General features: G+C 38.3%; 1 protein-coding gene across 3 annotated transcripts; it reads right to left on the bottom strand.

The window, feature by feature from the left end:
* Window positions 1-63: 63 nt before the first annotated feature.
* On the bottom strand, window positions 64-20,789 carry kctd9a (potassium channel tetramerization domain containing 9a). Of its 3 annotated transcripts, none has more exons than XM_061907209.1 (12): window positions 20,535-20,782; window positions 18,408-18,529; window positions 18,277-18,320; window positions 18,096-18,192; window positions 17,948-18,006; window positions 16,938-17,066; window positions 11,779-11,846; window positions 11,599-11,694; window positions 3,543-3,692; window positions 1,848-1,953; window positions 1,633-1,766; window positions 64-1,284 (listed from the first exon to the last, which is right to left on the bottom strand). In XM_061907209.1, exons 1-12 carry the CDS (start codon window positions 20,580-20,582, stop codon window positions 1,168-1,170), a joined length of 1,170 nt encoding a protein of 389 aa, XP_061763193.1. In that variant the 5' UTR covers window positions 20,583-20,782; the 3' UTR covers window positions 64-1,167. The 3 variants fall into 3 exon arrangements, with proteins under 3 accessions (XP_061763193.1, XP_061763192.1, XP_061763190.1); XM_061907208.1 differs by lacking the exon at window positions 20,535-20,782 and adding an exon at window positions 18,627-18,806; XM_061907206.1 differs by having other exon boundaries at window positions 11,599-11,846; window positions 20,535-20,789.
* Window positions 20,790-20,921: the final 132 nt, after the last annotated feature.

The raw sequence follows: 20,921 nt of genomic DNA, 5'->3' as shown, positions 1-20,921 counted from the left end.
TTATTTTTGACAGTCTTAAAGTAAATGTATGGGGAACACCGATAACACCCCAAAAAACAAGGCTTTTCTTCTTCGATGGAGTTTATTTAAAACAGTCAAATAATGGAAAAGTATTTCCACAGTCGAGTGCAACAACCATTGACACAAAGTACCACAACCCCAATCCTGAACATAAAACAACAACCTTTACTCGATACACAAAGATTTCCAATAAATAGAATGACTTCCATGGATTTTCTCACTCATGGTGAGATACACAAAGTCTCACAGGCCGGGTACCTTCTGTTAAACGGAGTAAAAAGTATTGCATCAGCGCTGAGCTCCAGCTAAATGTCAAAGACAAGTACACTCGTGCAAACACACACGGTCCAGGACCAGGACAACTTCTTCCTATTTACAGTTTTTTGGGGTGTTGGAAGCACTGGATTGAATATACATAAGATTACATCATTTACATTTTTTGGTGAAAATATATTTGTGCAAATAGAGTCAAAGCATATACATAGAGCACTACCCATTAGAACAATAGCACAGGTGAATGTGACAACATGAATTAGTGTGTTGAACTGACAAGTTGAGATATGGCCTACATACAACAGTGAAAACATGCAAAATAAGTGAGTGAGATGAAAAAGGAGGTAGATCCACACAGCGCACAAGCACAATTAAGCTTTTGAGTGTAGGAAAAGTATTGCATACCCGAGCGGTGTTGACATCTACGCCAGTCACATAGTTTCTCAGCTCTTTCAGCCTTTAGATTGTGCTATCCCGTGGCTTTGGCTTGCGTTTATAGCAACAGGCTACTTAAAGAGAAAAGTACAGCATTGGTGTACAGCCTCAGCAAAAGCAGCATTCAGAAACTGCAACCATAGTGTGCTTTGAACACCTATTATCAGCTCATTTCAGGTAACATACATACTGTATGTACCGTATGAAACAATAAATGATTGTAGCCACTTGTACATTTTGCTTTGTGATATACATATTTCAACAACAGTCGCTCAAATATATCCAAAAGACAACACTGGACTAAAAGTGTAAGAGATTTAAAGCTAACATAATATTGGTGGAATGCAAGGGAAGTGCAAACAATGAAATGACCTGTGCTGAAAGCTGGACATTGAGGGAGGAGAGAAGAGCCAACTGGACATACATGAGGGTGAGGAGTTATCTGACACTCTGCGACATGTGCAGCGGCGTCAGCATCTCTTCAAAAATGGCTCCTTTAACATTGGACCCTCTCAGGTTAGCCTCTTGTAGATCACAGCCGGATAAGTCGCAATTCTGCAGCCCAAAAACACATATGCACACCATAAGGATAAAATACAGTTGGAAGTAGGGCTGGGCGATATGGCCTTTTATTAATATCTGGATATGTTTAGGTCATGTGACCATACACCATACAGTATATGTGGATATGTTGAGGTACTCAAAGTGCTTTGACAATAGGTCGAATACCCTTTACCTGTGTTTAGCTGCCTCTTCCTAGAGTTTTTGTACAATTTAGAATGCACCAAAAAAAACCTGTGTGTTTGTCTCTAACACAGGGATTGAAAATGATAAGCAACATTTCATTTTTTAAAAAGTCCCCTTCCCCTTTAGTGCTAATCCCTTGTCATAGTATAATTTTACCTCGAGATCAGTCCCAGCTAAAGTGGCGCCCCGCAGGTTGCAGTTCTTCAGTTTTGCATTTTTCAGAGTGGCCACCCGCAGGTTGATACCGGTCATCTGACTTCCTTCCATGTCGACTCCTTTCAGGTTGGCACCTGTTTGCAATGACATGGGCTTCGAACAAGGCCTCAAAACGGAGACAAGAGCTGCTGTGGTAAAGATGTCTGATAGATTACCTTCTAAATTGGCCTTCAGCCCAGAAGGATCTTCAAAGTTGCATCCCTTAAGAGAAGCTCCTTCGGCATTGGAGCAGAGCATCTTCACACCTTGTAAGTTAGCACCCTAGGAGACACAAAACATCAAGAATTTTGGGCATGGTTTATGGAATATGTAACATACAGCTCCTACATATAAGATAGTCTATGCACGCTTCTTCTGTTCTTAAAGGCCTACTGAAATGAGATGTTCTTATTTAAACGGGGATAGCAGGTCCATTCTGTGTGTCATACTTGATCATTTCGCGATATTGCCATAGTTTTGCTGAGAGGATTTAGTAGAGAACATCCACGATAAAGTTGGCAACTTTTGGTCGCTAATAGAAAATAAATAAATAAATGATAAATGGGTTGTACTTGTATAGCGCTTTTCTACCTTCAAGGTACTCAAAGCGCTTTGACACCACTTCCACATTTACCCATTCACACACACATTCACACACTGATGGAGGGAGCTGCCATGCAAGGCGCCAACCAGCACCCATCAGGAGCAAGGGTGAAGTGTCTTGCTCAGGACACAACGGACGTGACGAGGTTGGTACTAGGTGGGAATTGAACCAGGGACGCTCGGGTTGCACACGGCCACTCTCCCACTGCGCCAAGCCTTGCCTTTACCATAAGTCGCAGACGATGACGTCACCCGTTGAGAGCTCCTTACATCCTCACATTGTTTTTAATGGGAGCTTCCAACAAAAAGAGCTATTTGGACCGAAAAAACGACAATTCCTCATTAATTTGAGCGAGGATGAAAGATTTGTGTTTGAGGATATTGATAGCGACGGACTAGGAAAAAAAAAAAAAAATCAAATTAAAAAAAAATTGCGATTGCATTGGGAGCGATTCAGATGTTTTTAGACACATTTAGTAGGATAATTCTGGGAAATCCCTTATCTTTCTATTGTGTTGCTAGTGTTTTAGTGAGTTTAATAGTACCTGATAGTCGGAGGGGTGTGTCCACGGGTGTCTTGAGGCCAGTGTCTGATGGAAGTCGACGGCAGCTGTATGGACGGCACAAGCTCAGCTGATCTCCGGTAAGTGGCGACTTTTTAACCACAATTTTCTCACCGAAACCTGCTGGTTGACATTTGGTCGGGATCCATGTTCGCTTGACCACTCTGATCCATAGAAAAGCTTCCCCTCCGGGAATTTTAAACAAGGAATCACCGTGTGTTTGTGTGGCTAAAGGCTAAAGCTTCCCAACTCCATCTTGCTACTTTGACTTCTCCGTTATTAATTGAACAAAATGCAAAAGATTCAGCAACACAGATGTCCAAAATACTGTGCAATTATGCCGTTAAAGCAGACAACTTTTAGCTGTGTGTGTGCACAGCGCTCGTATTTCCTTACGATCCGTGACGTCACGCGTACACGTCATCATTCCGCAACGTTTTCAACAAGAAACTCCCGGGAAATTTAAAATTGCAATTTAGTAAAGTAAAAAGGCCATATTGGCATGTGTTGCAATGTTAATATTTCATCATTGATGTACAAACTATCCGACTGCGTGGTGGCTAGTAGTGGCTTTCAGTAGGCCTTCAATTGGGTCAGCGTGGGACCAAATCCAGAAGTAATGCAAAGCATTTCAAATCAAATCTCAAACAACACAATGGATGTTAGGCTATGATCACCATATTGGGAAAGCCTTTTTAGACTCACGTCCAAGTTGGCTCCGGATAGATCAGATCGCTCCAGATTGGAACAGCACAGATTGGCGTGTGTCAGATTGCAGCGACTGAGATTAGCCATCTTGAAATTGATGTAGCGCAAATCGAGCCGGGACAGATCAGCGCCACTGAAGTTAAGGCCCTAAAATAGTACACACAAATGTTATAGACCAACATCTCGTGAATGAAAGAATTCAACTTAAAACAGCAAATACAATAACTTTAGTCTGCGACAACTGAACGGTTACATGGTTCAGTGTTTATTGGGGGTGAGGTGATGATGTCATAAAACTAATATGCGTCATTGCACATGTAATTTGTATGGGTGCTGTGGATGAGAAAAGTGAGTAAAACAACATGAAAAGCCAAACAAATGTGTACGTAAATACAAATCAACTTTCTTCTGTCGCTTCTTTCTGTGTTTGTGTTTAGAAGCAGGATGACGACGCCATTCACATTTCTTTAACATACTGTATCTACACCATGTAAAAATCTAATCACATTTTTGGGAGTAATACCAGATGAGAAAAAGGGCTGGATATATCATTTAAAACATATACAACATAAGGTGGCAAAAAACACTTCCAAAATGAATAAAGCAAAATATGTTTTTGACCAAAAATTCTTTCATATTCTCTACTGCTCGCTCGTCTTACCATATCTAAGTTACCCTCCAGGCACAATCTCCTCTCTCTGATCCCCTGGCCATCACTATGGACATCAATATTCCTGTTCCCATCTCCAAAGCTAAATGGTAAAACCTTTTTGGAATATCAAATCCATGTCTTTATCTGCCTTCTCTACCCAACTCAATTCTAGTCTATCATATCCGCCTCTTCTCCTCCCGAGTCTAACAACCCATCTGATCTCATCATTTCCTAGAACCAAACACTGTCCACCTGCCTTGACATCCTGGCTCCCTTCAACTCCAAAAGTGTCTGCTTCACTCACTCTTGCCCCTAGTTCATTACTGAGTTGTAGAAAATGAAAATCCACAGAAGACAACTTGAAAGACTAGCGGAAAACTCACCTCACCATAAGCAAGGATATACAGACCTTATCCAACAATACAAAACTGCCCTCAACACTGCTCGGTCCCCCTATTATTCCATCTCGTCCATTCTAACTCCTCTGATCCGCAGACTCTGTTCGATACAATAAACCATCTCCTCAAATCCATCGACAACTCCGCATCGTCCTTTACCACTGAAAAATGACATTCATTATTGTCATTCTTTCAATCCAAAATCAAAACTATCTATGACACCTTGACCCCCACTATCATCCTGAACAATGTACCACCTGTTCCACTCCTCAACTCTCAGCCTCTAACGTTAACATTTCCTACCAATGACCCAACCTATCGTTATAACCCTAACCCTATCGTCCATCACCCCACTTATTACTGAAATAATAAATGCTAAAATGATAAATGGGTTGTACTTGTATAGCGCTTTTCTACCTTCAAGGTACTTAAAGCGCTTTGACACTACTTCCACATTTACCCATTCACACACACATTCACACACTGATGGACGGAGCTGCCATGCAAAGCGCTAACCAGCAGCCATCAGGAGCAAGGGTGAAGTGTCTTGCTCAGGACACAACGGACGTGACGAGGTTGGTACTAGGTGGGGATAGAACCAGGGACCCTCGGGTTGCGCACGGCCACTCTCCCACTGCGCCACGCCGTCCCCTTAAAGTACCAATGATTGTCACACACACAATCATAATAATAATCAACTCTTCCCTCACCTCCAGTTTTGTTTCTCCTGCATTCTAAGCTGCCTTAGTCACACCTATCCTAAAAAAAACCTGGACTTGACCCTGAAACCATTAGCAACTTCCAGCCCATCTCCAACCTCCCTCTTCTGTGAAAGATATAAGAACGTGCAGCGGCAGAAGAAATAACTCGCCTCAACATCAATAATCTCCTTGATCCGTTTCAATCTGGTTTCCGTTCCCACCACAGCACTGAAACTGCCCTCATCAAAGTCGCAAATGACCTCTTGGCATTGGACTCAAGCCAGCTCCATATCCTCATTCTTCTGGATCGCACCACAGCTTTTAACACCATAAATCATTGCACCTTTCTCCCCCGTCTGGAAACCTCTCTCAAAATCACCGACACTGCGCTCCCCTGGCACTGCAAATCAGCCATCTGTCCCAAGGTGTCCCCCAAGGTTTGGTACTTGGCCCTCTCCTCTTCAGCCAGTACATACTCCCACTTGGACAAAGAATACAGCAACAGGGCCTCAATTATCATTGTTATGCTGACGACATTCAGATCTACATTTCAACCCGGTCCATCACCTGCCATACACACCACCAGCACCAACTGTCTCAATGACATAAACATCTGGATGAAGAATAACTTTCTCAAACTCAACTACAGCAAAACAGATCTCAAAATGATTGGTCCAAAATATCTCACCAATTTCTACAATACCATTTCATTTGAAGATCATGTCACACATCACTACAACAGCCTACATCCACCTCTCCTTCTCTACTGCTGAAACACTTATTCATGCTTCCATCAACTCCAAATTGAATTACTGCAACATCATCCTTTAAGGTTCATCTTCCACAACTTGGCTGCATGTCCTGTCCTAACGGTTACCTATCTCGCAGCGCATCCACTTCAAAATCCTTCTCCTGGCCCATAAAGTCCTCCACGACATGGCCCCATTCCACCTCTCTGACTTCCTCAACCCTCATATTCCTGTTAGAAACCTGTGTTCCACCAACAGTCCCCTGTTGTCCCCTCCTCATAGAACCCAACACTTTTGAAAACTGCTTTACTGGACCAACCATCTCATAACGCAAAGTTCTTTTTTATTTTGCCCATTTTTATGTTGATTTTCACTGGTTGTTTTATTATTATTATTATACTGTGTTTGCCTTGTATGATTGTCATCATGTTTCATTTTTATTACTGTGCCTTTTAAATGCAGTGTATAAATAAAATTAATTGTTATTATTATTATTATTCCATCCATCCAAGGCAGCGTACACCTTGGACATATTATTGTCTTAAAATATGGGAAATAACTACAAAGGGTACACTTCATTTACTAATCATGTTACAAAAAAGGTCAGTTTCAATTCTACCTAATGTTGGATATAGAGAACACACAAACCTTAAAATTCAATGATTTGATGCATTTGCAAACAGCTAAAATTAAGCACAAAGCAAACTATTACCTGCTATTTCAAAATGAATATTTTTTCTCAACAAAAAAGAAGTATAATCTTGGGGAAAAAAATGTACTTAACATTTACATGCACTTACTACACTTAAGACCTTTAGCATATCAGTATGTGGAATTAAAGGATGGAATGGGTTAAGCAAAGAAGTCCAACAATGTACTAATATGATCCAGTCTAAAAGGCTATTCAAACTACATACAGGGTGATTCAAAAATAATACACCGATATCATCACACATATATTCAGTTCTTAAGCATTGTAATGACCTGAATCAATGGTCATTTAACACAGGAGTCATCCAAGTTTTATTTTGTAATGACCTGAATCAATGGTCATTTGATACAGGAGTTATCCAAGTTTTATTTTGTAATGACCTGAATCAATGGTCATTTGATACAGGAGTTATCCAAGTTTTATTTTGTAATGACCTGAATCAATGGTCATTTAATACAGGAGTCATCCAAGTTTTATTTTGTATTGACCTGAATCAATGGTCATTTGATACAGGAGTTATCCAAGTTTTATTTTGTAATGACCTGAATCAATGGTCATTTAGTACAGGAGTTATCCAAGTTTTATTTTGTAATGACCTGAATCAATGGTCATTTAGTACAGGAGTTATCCAAGTTTTATTTTGTAATGACCTGAATCAATGGTCATTTAGTACAGGAGTTATCCAAGTTTTATTTTGTAATGACCTGAATCAATGGTCATTTAGTACAGGAGTTATCCAAGTTTTATTTTGTAATGACCTGAATCAATGGTCATTTGATACAGGAGTTATCCAAGTTTTATTTTGTAATGACCTGAATCAATGGTCATTTGATACAGGAGTTATCCAAGTTTTATTTTGTAATGACCTGAATCAATGGTCATTTGATACAGGAGTTATCCAAGTTGTATTTTGTAATGACCTGAATCAATGGTCATTTGATACAGGAGTTATCCAAGTTTTATTTTGTAATGACCTGAATCAATGGTCATTTGATACAGGAGTTATCCAAGTTGTATTTTGTAATGACCTGAATCAATGGTCATTTAGTACAGGAGTTATCCAAGTTTTATTTTGTAATGACCTGAATCAATGGTCATTTGATACAGGAGTTATCCAAGTTTTATTTTGTAATGACCTGAATCAATGGTCATTTGATACAGGAGTTATCCAAGTTTTATTTTGTAATGACCTGAATCAATGGTCATTTGATACAGGAGTTATCCAAGTTTTATTTTGTAATGACCTGAATCAATGGTCATTTAGTACAGGAGTTATCCAAGTTTTATTTTGTAATGACCTGAATCAATGGTCATTTGATACAGGAGTTATCCAAGTTTTATTTTGTAATGACCTGAATCAATGGTCATTTGATACAGTAGTTATCCAAGTTTTATTTTGTAATAACCTGAATCAATGGTCATTTGATACAGGAGTTATCCAAGTTTTATTTTGTAATGACCTGAATCAATGGTCATTTAATACAGGAGTCATCCAAGTTTTATTTTGTAATGACCTGAATCAATGGTCATTTAGTACAGGAGTTATCCAAGTTTTATTTTGTAATGACCTGAATCAATGGTCATTTGATACAGGAGTTATCCAAGTTTTATTTTGTAATGACCTGAATCAATGGTCATTTGATACAGGAGTTATCCAAGTTTTATTTTGTAATGACCTGAATCAATGGTCATTTGATACAGGAGTTATCCAAGTTTTATTTTGTAATGACCTGAATCAATGGTCATTTAGTACAGGAGTTATCCAAGTTTTATTTTGTAATGACCTGAATCAATGGTCATTTGATACAGGAGTTATCCAAGTTTTATTTTGTAATGACCTGAATCAATGGTCATTTGATACAGTAGTTATCCAAGTTTTATTTTGTAATAACCTGAATCAATGGTCATTTGATACAGGAGTTATCCAAGTTTTATTTTGTAATGACCTGAATCAATGGTCATTTAATACAGGAGTCATCCAAGTTTTATTTTGTAATGACCTGAATCAATGGTCATTTAGTACAGGAGTTATCCAAGTTTTATTTTGTAATGACCTGAATCAATGGTCATTTAGTACAGGAGTTATCCAAGTTTTATTTTGTAATGACCTGAATCAATGGTCATTTGATACAGGAGTTATCCAAGTTTTATTTTGTAATGACCTGAATCAATGGTCATTTGATACAGGAGTTATCCAAGTTTTATTTTGTAATGACCTGAATCAATGGTCATTTGATACAGGAGTTATCCAAGTTTTATTTTGTAATGACCTGAATCAATGGTCATTTAGTACAGGAGTTATCCAAGTTTTATTTCGTAATGACCTGAATCAATGGTCATTTGATACAGGAGTTATCCAAGTTTTATTTTGTAATGACCTGAATCAATGGTCATTTGATACAGGAGTTATCCAAGTTTTATTTTGTAATGACCTGAATCAATGGTCATTTGATACAGGAGTTATCCAAGTTTTATTTTGTAATGACCTGAATCAATGGTCATTTAGTACAGGAGTTATCCAAGTTTTATTTTGTAATGACCTGAATCAATGGTCATTTGATACAGGAGTTATCCAAGTTTTATTTTGTAATGACCTGAATCAATGGTCATTTGATACAGGAGTTATCCAAGTTTTATTTTGTAATGACCTGAATCAATGGTCATTTGATACAGGAGTTATCCAAGTTGTATTTTGTAATGACCTGAATCAATGGTCATTTGATACAGGAGTTATCCAAGTTTTATTTTGTAATGACCTGAATCAATGGTCATTTGATACAGGAGTTATCCAAGTTGTATTTTGTAATGACCTGAATCAATGGTCATTTAGTACAGGAGTTATCCAAGTTTTATTTTGTAATGACCTGAATCAATGGTCATTTGATACAGGAGTTATCCAAGTTTTATTTTGTAATGACCTGAATCAATGGTCATTTAATACAGGAGTTATCCAAGTTTTATTTTGTAATGACCTGAATCAATGGTCATTTAGTACAGGAGTTATCCAAGTTTTATTTTGTAATGACCTGAATCAATGGTCATTTGATACAGGAGTTATCCAAGTTTTATTTTGTAATGACCTGAATCAATGGTCATTTGATACAGGAGTTATCCAAGTTTTATTTTGTAATGACCTGAATCAATGGTCATTTAGTACAGGAGTTATCCAAGTTTTATTTTGTAATGACCTGAATCAATGGTCATTTGATACAGGAGTTATCCAAGTTTTATTTTGTAATGACCTGAATCAATGGTCATTTGATACAGGAGTTATCCAAGTTTTATTTTGTAATGACCTGAATCAATGGTCATTTGATACAGGAGTTATCCAAGTTGTATTTTGTAATGACCTGAATCAATGGTCATTTGATACAGGAGTTATCCAAGTTTTATTTTGTAATGACCTGAATCAATGGTCATTTGATACAGGAGTTATCCAAGTTTTATTTTGTAATGACCTGAATCAATGGTCATTTAGTACAGGAGTTATCCAAGTTTTATTTTGTAATGACCTGAATCAATGGTCATTTGATACAGGAGTTATCCAAGTTTTATTTTGTAATGACCTGAATCAATGGTCATTTAGTACAGGAGTTATCCAAGTTTTATTTCGTAATGACCTGAATCAATGGTCATTTGATACAGGAGTTATCCAAGTTTTATTTTGTAATGACCTGAATTAATGGTCATTTAGTACAGGAGTTATCCAAGTTTTATTTCGTAATGACCTGAATCAATGGTCATTTAGTACAGGAGTTATCCAAGTTTTATTTTGTAATGACCTGAATTAATGGTCATTTAGTACAGGAGTTATCCAAGTTTTATTTTGTAATGACCTGAATTAATGGTCATTTGATACAGGAGTTATCCAAGTTTTATTTTGTAATGACCTGAATCAATGGTCATTTGATACAGGAGTTATCCAAGTTTTATTTTGTAATGACCTGAATCAATGGTCATTTGATACAGGAGTTATCCAAGTTGTATTGCGCTACTATTTCACCATTGTGGTCATGTAATCCTTTCGGGGCCGTTCAATTGTTGGAAGACCACGTTTATTTACCCTCAAAATAGCGACTCCTTAACCAATCCTGGGGCGTGTTTGGGAGGAATTGTCATATCCCTGCCGGTGGTGGCCATATTGAACACTTGTAAAGCATGAAATAAATATTCAAAGTTATGTACAACACTTGTGATCAAGCTAGGTTTTCTATAGTTTTTCCTTTTTGAAAAATCGAGTGATAATATTGGCGTATTCTTTTTTTAATCACCCTGGTAGACTATTATCATTATCTCATTAAGTGAATCAGAACTGAGGGGCGGTATAGCTTGGTTGGTAGAGCGGCCGGGTCAGCAACTTGAGGGTTGCAGGTTCGATCCCCGCTTCCGCCATCCTAGTCGATACCGTTGTGTCCTTGGGCAAGACACTTTACCCACATGCTCCCTGTGCCACCCACACTGGTTTAATTGGAACTTAGATATTGGGTTTCACTATGTAAAGCGCTTTGAGTCACTTGAGGAAAAAGTGCTATATAAACATAATTCACTTCACTTCACAACTGTCTTAAGTATTTATTACCAGAAATGCTTGATGTACATGAGTACAAGCCGGTAATTTGTTAGTCATTGCTATGAAGTGGAAAAGGGGCAGCATTAAATACACTTTGCCTCTTCCTACTCCTTTTCAGGCATGTGGTAATGACAAAATGAAAATATGGGACATGCCATTTTAAAATTGTACACATGTTCAAAATGAACTTCAACCAACCAACCAAAGATCGGAGCCATGTGACAATGCCAAAATGAAGTGGGAAGACAATTACTGTTTTAACTTGCATTACCTGGCAACGAAGCTCAGACTTGGTGGGCGTTGCCAAAAGAAAACGAACAAACTCCTTGCGGGAAATTGGAGAGTGGTCTTCAGGCGGCTGAGAGTTCTGGAATGAAATAGTGGATATGACAAGTAAGCACACTCCAAAGGGATAAAAGGATAGTTGCTGTAAACCTGAATTAATGCTTACTTTCACGACCACTTCCAACTGATCAGCAAGCTGCTCAATTCCAAAGAACCGAGCCTCCTCAAGAACACCTGCAAAACAGTTTTTACCACATCTAAACTTTGCACTACAGTTACTATATAAGAAAACACTTTATCAGTTGGCTGAAACAAAGGTTCCAGGAGACACTTGAATGTACAGTGAGTGCACCCGGAAAACATTTACAGCGCTTCACCATTTCCACATTTTATTATGTTACAGCCTTATTCCAAAATGGAATAAATTCATTTTGGTCTTCAGAATTCTACAGACAATACCCCATTAAGACAATGTGAAAAGTTTGTACATTATTTTTTGCAAATTTATTACAAATACAAATATTAAAAATCACGTGTACATAAGTATTCTCAACCTTTGCTCAATACTTTGTTGATGCTCCTTTAGCAGCAATTACAGCCTCAAGTGGTTTTGAATACGAAGCCACAAGCTTGGCAGACCTATCTTTGAGCATGTTCTCTCTTTCTCATTCCTCTTTGCAGCACCTCTCAAGCAACCATCAGGCTAGATGGGTAGTGTTGATTTTCATCCAGGATGTCTCTGTACATTGCTGCATTCATCTTAGTCTAGTCAGAGAGGTGACCAAGAACCTGATGGTCACTCTGTCAGAGCTACAGCATTCCTCTGTGGAGGGAGGAGAACCTTCCAGGAGGACAACCATCTTTGCTCTACCAAACAGGACTGTATGGTAGAGCGGCCAGACGGACGCCATTTCTTAGTAAAAGGTTTTCCAAAAATCAACCTGAAATACTCTGACCATGAGAAACTAAATGATGTGGTCTGGGGAGACAAAAGATTAAAGTCTTTGGCGTGAATGCCAGGCGTCATGTTTGGGGGCAACTAGGCACCGCTCATCACCAGGCCAATACATCCCTACAGTGAAGCATGGTGGTGGCAGCATCATGCTGTGGGGATGGTTTTCAGCGACAGGAAGAGGGGGACTAGTCAGAATGAATGCAGCAAAGTACACAGACATCCTGAATAAAAAAAAAAAATGCTTTCCATCCAGCCTGAAGGAGCTTTAGAATTGGCAAAACTGCCCAAAGATATATGTGTGCCAAGTTTGTAACATTGTATTTAAAAAGACTTGAGGTTGTAATTTCTGCCATAGGTGCATCAAGAAAGTATTGAGGAAATGCTGTGAAGGCTTACGTACATGTGATTTTTGTTTTGTTTTTAAATTACATCATCAATATGGGGTATTGTCTGTTGAGTTTTGAGGACAAAAGTGAATGTATTGTATTTTGGAATAAGGCTGTGACATTAAATGTGGAAAGAGTGAAGTGCTGTGAATACTTTCCAGATGCACTGTATGTGAGGGTTTCTGCTGGTATCACCAAACCAAATGTCATGTTTGTAATGCATTTTTAATATAACTTAAAACACATTTGATGCCAATGTCCTACTGTAGATCGTAATCATATATCATGCCGAATCAACTAGTGGCCCGGGGGCCACACCCAGCCCGCCAAAGCTTTTCATTTGGCTCGCTGAACAACACCCAAATAGGCTTGATGAAACCATTCAAACCAAGGTTGATCGCGTATGCAGTACTCCTGCCACTCAGCAGGGGTCAACAGTGAGGCATATGTGTCACTATGAAGCAGCAGTAGGATGAGTAGAACAAGACTACGCATTCACCCTAAAGAAATGTTTAATGAATAGCAAAAATCCGACTTAACGACTGGATAACAAAGTTCTGCGCCAAGCAAGGACTGGAGTCATTATTTTCTGGCGACGGACACATGGATCCAGACAAGAAGCAACAATGGTGGATATCCAAGTGTGTGTAAACTTCATCACAAAACTTGGTAGAGCATTTGTAAGTAGATATTGTGCATAAAGACATTTACTTTGTTTTGTATGGAAATTGTTGACTTTGCGATGTCTTTTGTATTCGCGTTCGTGTTAGTTGTCTGAGTAAAGCTTGCAGTGTTAAATTTGACCAGTAGAGGGCGACAATGCTACACCTCAGCTTTCATTGCAATAAGTCACATAAAGTGTGTGCAATATTTGGAGTGTGAATGTTGAGTCATTTTTACATGTGTAAATTTTTATTTTGTAGTTTATTGTGTGGATATACTAACAATAAACCTATATTTGTGTAAAATACACAATGGACATTATACTTTTGTCATGTTTATATTTTCTGTTTTACAATCCTAAATGAAGGAAGAAGTGTAAATAAATAAAATTGAGGAAGGAAATGAATTCAAAAGAAGGAACATCAATCTTCAACAAAACTTATGGAGCTTCTGTTTTTTCATCCTTTGAATAAGCTCCACACGCTGGAAACGAGTAGCCAGGGCAGAATAATGAATTCATGCTGATGTGTTCACTTTGCAATCAAGCAAACGCAATCTCAAAGATATTTAACATGCAGGGGCACTTCCTGAAGAAACATCCACATTCTGATGTTGGCCCCTGAGCCCTTGGGCTCCTGAAACTGTGGCCCTCTTCATTATGTAGTGGAATAGCCTTGTCATTAGGGGTGTGGGGAAAAAATCTATTCGAATTTGAATCGCAATTCTCACGTTGTGCGATTCAGAATCGATTCTCATTTTTAAAAAATCTTTTTTTTTTACCAATCCAACAAAACAATACACAGCAATAACATAACAATGCAATCCAATTCCACAACCAAACCTGAGCCAGCAAGACTCAGAACTGCAATAAACAGAGCAATTGAGAGGAGACACAAACACCACACAGAACTAAGCAAAAGAAGTGAAACAAAAATGAATATTATCAACAACAGTATCAATATTAGTTATAATTTCAACATAGCAGTGATTAAAAATCCCTCATTGACATTATCATTAGACATTTATAAAAATAAAAAAAGAACAATAGTGTCACAGTAGCTTACACTTGCATGGCATCTCATAAGCTGGACAACACACTGTGTCCAATGTTTTCACAAAGATAAAATAAGTCATATTTTTGGTTCTTTTAATAGTTCAAACAAATTTACATGATTGCAATCAGTTGATAAAACATTGTCCTTTACAATTATAAAAGCTTTTTACAAAAATCTACTACTCTGCTAGCATGTCAGCAGACGGGTAGATCCTGCTGAAATCTTATGTATTGAATGAATAGAGAATCCTTTTGAACCGGGAAAAAATCGTTTTTGAATCGAGAATCGTGTTGAATTGAAAAAAAAGAAAAACAGATTTTGAATCGAATTGTGACCCCAAGAATCGATATTGAATCAAATCGTGGGACACCCAAAGATTTGCAGCCCTACTTGTCATATATAGTCAAAAGCATACGATAGTCTGTGTCGGCAAAATTGTAAGCATGTGACAATGACACTATTGAGTAGTTGAAAAGTTTACATTAACCGTGGTCAAATTTAGCAGTAATAAATAATATAAACAACGCAAGTAACCCTTTCCAACACAATACAGATATTTAGATAGTACTGTAGTAGGCACCCGCGCCCCCCGCAACCTCAAAGGGAATAAGCGGATGGAAATGGATGGAATTAGTATTTCTCACCATTGTAATTAGGAGGTCTACAACATAAAAGTAAAACGAAATCTCAATCATTGTTCATAAAAATTATACTTCAATAAATATTGAACATCTTGATGTGCAGTTTTTCCCCAATTGGGAAAACTGGTATTGGGTAGTTTATTTTGTTGTCAATGCCATGACGGCATAATTGCTCATTCATACATGTTGATGAACTCATGTTGCACATCTAGTTTTAAGTTGAAATATTCTCACACAGGGAATATTTGGCTATGTTATAATCTTTTTTTCCACCTAACTTTTGTTACTTAGCAGTAGGGATGTATTCTTTGTTACTGGTTCCCAATTGGATCAGTTAAAATTCTGGACAAATCATATCGCTACTTTTGGAATCCACCTGACCGTCGTAATTATGACACTCGTGCTGTCACATTCTTTTGGATCCATTGTGTCAACACAGGCCTTGACTTACAATAGTACAACAAATATTAAAGCTAATAAAAAATAATTTTTTCACATCTTTGTCTTGTCTTAACTTTCTTGTTGCCTCTTTTTGTACTGCTTTCCAAATCTAAACATTGGAACTAATTAACTAGCCTCAACGAAATTGACAAGATATTGGATTTGAGGGAACCTGCTTGTGGTGACAGGGCGGTTGTTGCTGGACACATAAATTACTCTTGGGAGGAGAAGGAGTGCCGCGTGCCTGGCGACCCTTACAGTCGAGAATGTGAAGATAACTACCTATTCGGAATTACGACCACAGGACATCTGCTGATTGGAGTAAGCGTTGCTCTGGTTTGTCAACAAATTGGAAGTTGCTGGCAGCCTTCAAAGTACCCTAGAGCTGCCACACATGATTGGAGGACACTCCTAACATCGGAACATATGCTCTGCAGGATGAATTTGAGGACCAGTAATTGACAATTAAGAGTGAGAAGCAAATTAGATTTTTGCTCGCAAACAAAACATTCTAACTTGGATTGTTTCCCTGGCTTGGAGACGCTCCCGAAGGACAGTGCGGCGAAGACACTACAAACTCCCTTCTTGTCTCCCATGGACACACACACCTGTTTGGTCTGTGTAAGCGAGCGGTCCTGCCTGCTCATACCGAAACCAAGAGTGTGGATAACTGACAAGCGGCTTCACTCAGTTCAATTAGTTCTACTGTCAAATTACCATGCTGAGTTGCTGGGAGTGATGCACAGAGTGAGACCTCTTGTATCCAGTTTAAAAGCCAGAGATGAAGAAGATAAACACACATTATGGCAGCAAAGTTATCAAGTTCCTTTTCATTTCATTTTTAATCTAATTAATTGACTTGTGTATTATTGAACCAGGCCTAAAATTGTTGGACATATTTTAATATCTTTGGACATGATACCTAATGTTTTTTAATGCCATTTTGATTAATTGATTGATTGACACTTTTATTAGTAGATTGTACAGTACAGTACATATTCTGTACAATTGACCACTAAATGATAACACTCCAATAAGTTTTTCAACTTGTTTAAGTCGGGTCCACCTTAATCAATTCATGGTATTTAAGGTCTTAAATTTCCCAAAATCAATTTAATGACTTTTAAAGCTCTTTAATGACCCGCAGAAAGCCTGATATACTTCAATTTGAAAAATGCCCTTACCTCGTATATTTACGCCCTCATTGATGATAAGCTGACCATGTCTCAAGTAATTGAGAATAGGCTCAAAGTATTCAGGACTGCGGTCGATGAGGTAGGCTCCATGCTCATCTTGCTTGTTCCCCCACACATCTGGGGAAGAGTGACAAACATATCAAATAAACCTTAACCAAAGTCTCAAGATAGAACCAATATAAAAAAAAAAGTACACGCCTGGCTTTAAGGGGACCTAATATGCAAAACCAGTTTTACTTACTGGTACCTTTTTTTGTGTAAATGCCCAAAAACCCACTGCACAAGTTTCGGAAATTAGGAGGATTGGCCGTAATAATTTTTAGTTTTTATTCCTATTGTAATATTTCTCTATTTTGTTTCCATTTAAACCCTCATTATTTACTTTTTACTTTTATTTAAATTGATGTCAACACTGTACACTGCTGCTGGAATTTTAATTTTCCTGAAGGAATCAATAAAGTACTATCTATCTATCTAATATTTATAAACAATCTTGCTTTCCTTCATACTTCCTCCAAACAAGCCGTTTGGAATTGCCCATTTTCTGACATTCTTCCCAAGTGTGACGTCAGCTGATATCTCCATATATGGTAGAAATTTAAGCAAAGAGCGAGTCCGCCATTGTAGTCTGAAGTTGTCGTACATAAATTCCTTAATTTTCTCTTTCCTCTCGTTGTGGGGCAGACTGGCTCATACATGCAAATGCATCCTCCGATGTTGGCATTTTTTTAACACAAATTAGCATATAGTTGTAGACTCGATATGGATGCCCTAAAACCTACAACATGGCTAACTGGGAGAAGATGCAGTCAAAGTGGCGGCACATAATTAAGACCGCTCACAAAACCGTGCATCCTACAAAGACGGTCAGAATACAGCTTGAATATGGTCTGTAGAACATAATCTGTGCGACCTTTAAACCAAAGAACCAGCCGTCACATGTCATGTAGGCAAGAGGAAAATGTTTTAAAAGAAGATTCAAATCATAATGTGCCTACCTTTCTCTCGAAACATGTGAGCAAGCATACTCTCTGGCTCTTTGCTGACCAACGTGCTCCTAAATGATACATTTGGATGAGACAAATACAACAAGATGTGCAAAACTAAGGTGTGTTAGCTATTAGAAGGAATTCTAGTACTACTTACCTTGTCGTGGTGAATAGACGGCCACCAATATTTAGGGTCAACCAGTCGGTGTGAGCGCCTTGCTTGTCAAATGACACTTTCACTTCATTCTGACAATCTGTGATGGACATGGGAACAATGATCATTAGGGTAGGAATCTTCAAGTAGCAGTCAAGCTGCAGTGATGCCAGCCAGTACTCACCAATGAATGGATCACCTTCTGAGACATACAACACATCGTCGTCTCTATTACAAGGAGGTTGGACACAGAGGCACGCAAATGAAGAACAAGTAAATGTGACATCTTAGGAAAGGTTTTTGTTCAGTTCTTACCTAATAAGGGCAATGTCGTCTATGAGACCTCCCTTTCCATTATACAAACAGGAGGCTTTCATTCCCAATTTATTGCTGGCTACAGACAGTAAGTCAGACAAGGCCCCATATACTGCTACAACCTGAGTGGACAAAATATCATTTGTGCTTTGCAAGACATTCTATAAAATATATGTAACGTAGAAGAGCGTGCAGGAATGCAAAAGACAGCAGGCTTACAATACTTTTAAATTCAGTCCTAACAGCGTGCAGGAATGCAGATGAGTGTTGTAAGCATTTCACCAATCTCGCAGCAAAACAGTCTCCCAACACTACGAGGATGGCATCAAGGCCTATTTGTCCAAGCATGAGGGTTGGGAAACGAAGGTGTTTGGCGAGGGAAGTGTGGATTCAGGCCGGGTGGCCTATTTCAAGTTCCAGGTAACCCTACATTATTATATTTTATAAATAGTAAACCAAGTTGTGGTCGTAGTTTAGTCGTGGATGTACACTCTATAGTGATCAATCCAATAAACATTTGATTTGACATTTAATTGCGCCCATTGGTATTGTGCTTACAACAACAGCAGGCTTACAAGTACTTTTCAACTCAGTCCTAACAGCAAAGTACTTTTCAACTCAGTCCTAACATCAAAGTACTTTTCAACTCAGTCCTAACAGCAAAGTACTTTTCAACTCAGTCCTAACAGCAAAGTACTTTTCAACTCAGTCCTAACAGCAAAGTACTTTTCAACTCAGTCCTAACAGCAAAGTACTTTTCAACTCAGTCCTAACAGCAAAGTACTTTTCAACTCAATCCTAACAGCAAAGTACTTTTCAACTCAGTCCTAACAGCAAAGTACTTTTCAACTCAGTCCTAACAGCAAAGTACTTTTCAACTCAGTCCTAACAGCAAAGTACTTTTCAACTCAGTCCTAACAGCAAAGTACTTTTCAACTCAGTCCTAACAGCAAAGTACTTTTCAACTCAGTCCTAACAGCAAAGTACTTTTCAACTCAGTCCTAACAGCAAAGTACTTTTCAACTCAGTCCTAACAGCAAAGTAATTTTCAACTCAGTCCTAACAGCAAAGTACTTTTCAACTCAGTCCTAACAGCAAAGTACTTTTCAACTCAATCCTAACAGCAAAGTACTTTTCAACTCAGTCCTAACAGCAAAGTACTTTTCAACTCAGTCCTAACAGCAAAGTACTTTTCAACTCAGTCCTAACAGCAAAGTACTTTTCAACTCAGTCCTAACAGCAAAGTACTTTTCAACTCAGTCCTAACAGCAAAGTACTTTTCAACTCAGTCCTAACAGCAAAGTACTTTTCAACTCAGTCCTAACAGCAAAGTACTTTTCAACTCAGTCCTAACAGCAAAGTACTTTTCAACTCAGTCCTAACAGCAAAGTACTTTTCAACTCAGTCCTAACAGCAAAGTACTTTTCAACTCAGTCCTAACAGCAAAGTACTTTTCAACTCAGTCCTAACAGCAAAGTACTTTTCAACTCAATCCTAACAGCAAAGTACTTTTCAACTCAGTCCTAACAGCAAAGTACTTTTCAACTCAGTCCTAACAGCAAAGTACTTTTCAACTCAGTCCTAACAGCAAAGTACTTTTCAACTCAGTCCTAACAGCAAAGTACTTTTCAACTCAGTCCTAACAGCAAAGTACTTTTCAACTCAGTCCTAACAGCAAAGTACTTTTCAACTCAGTCCTAACAGCAAAGTACTTTTCAACTCAGTCCTAACAGCAAAGTACTTTTCAACTCAGTCCTAACAGCAACGTACTTTTCAACTCAGTCCTAACAGCAAAGTACTTTTCAACTCAGTCCTAACAGCAAAGTACTTTTCAACTCAGTCCTAACAGCAAAGTACTTTTCAACTCAGTCCTAACAGCAAAGTACTTTTCAACTCAGTCCTAACAGCAAAGTACTTTTCAACTCAGTCCTAACAGCAAAGTACTTTTCAACTCAGTCCTAACAGCAAAGTACTTTTCAACTCAATCCTAACAGCAAAGTACTTTTCAACTCAGTCCTAACAGCAAAGTACTTTTCAACTCAGTCCTAACAGCAAAGTACTTTTCAACTCAGTCCTAACAGCAATTGGTCCAACAACAAACCTCATTCTGCCGACTTTTCAACATACCTTGCCATTTTTGGAGGTGCCGTTAACAAATAACGTCACTCTTCGCATGATTGCTCTTTGGTTGGAGGTGAAGGTTTAAATGCTTTTAATTTGGTTGGAAGTGAAGGTTTAAAAGCTTTAAATTTGGTTGGAAGTGAAGGTTTAATTGCTTTTAATTTGGTCGACGACGCAGCTAGCTAGCATGTGCTGCACAAGATACTTGCTAGCTCGCGGGAGAACGCTCCGTAACGCGAGAAGGGCGATGCCTTCACTTGTAATCGGAAATTCTTTAAACATTATAAGAGAACTGTCGTAGCCGTCTTTTTTGGACATGAATGTACATTGAATATCTTTGTGAATAAATAAATGTGTCTTTGATGATATATTATTTTAACATTGAAATATTTT

This window comes from Nerophis ophidion, linkage group LG07 (genome assembly GCF_033978795.1).
Source record: "Nerophis ophidion isolate RoL-2023_Sa linkage group LG07, RoL_Noph_v1.0, whole genome shotgun sequence".
In the NCBI taxonomy this organism is placed as follows: domain Eukaryota; kingdom Metazoa; phylum Chordata; class Actinopteri; order Syngnathiformes; family Syngnathidae; genus Nerophis; species Nerophis ophidion.
Note: the sequence above shows the minus strand (reverse complement) of the source record. Positions and strands in the feature narration are given on the sequence as shown.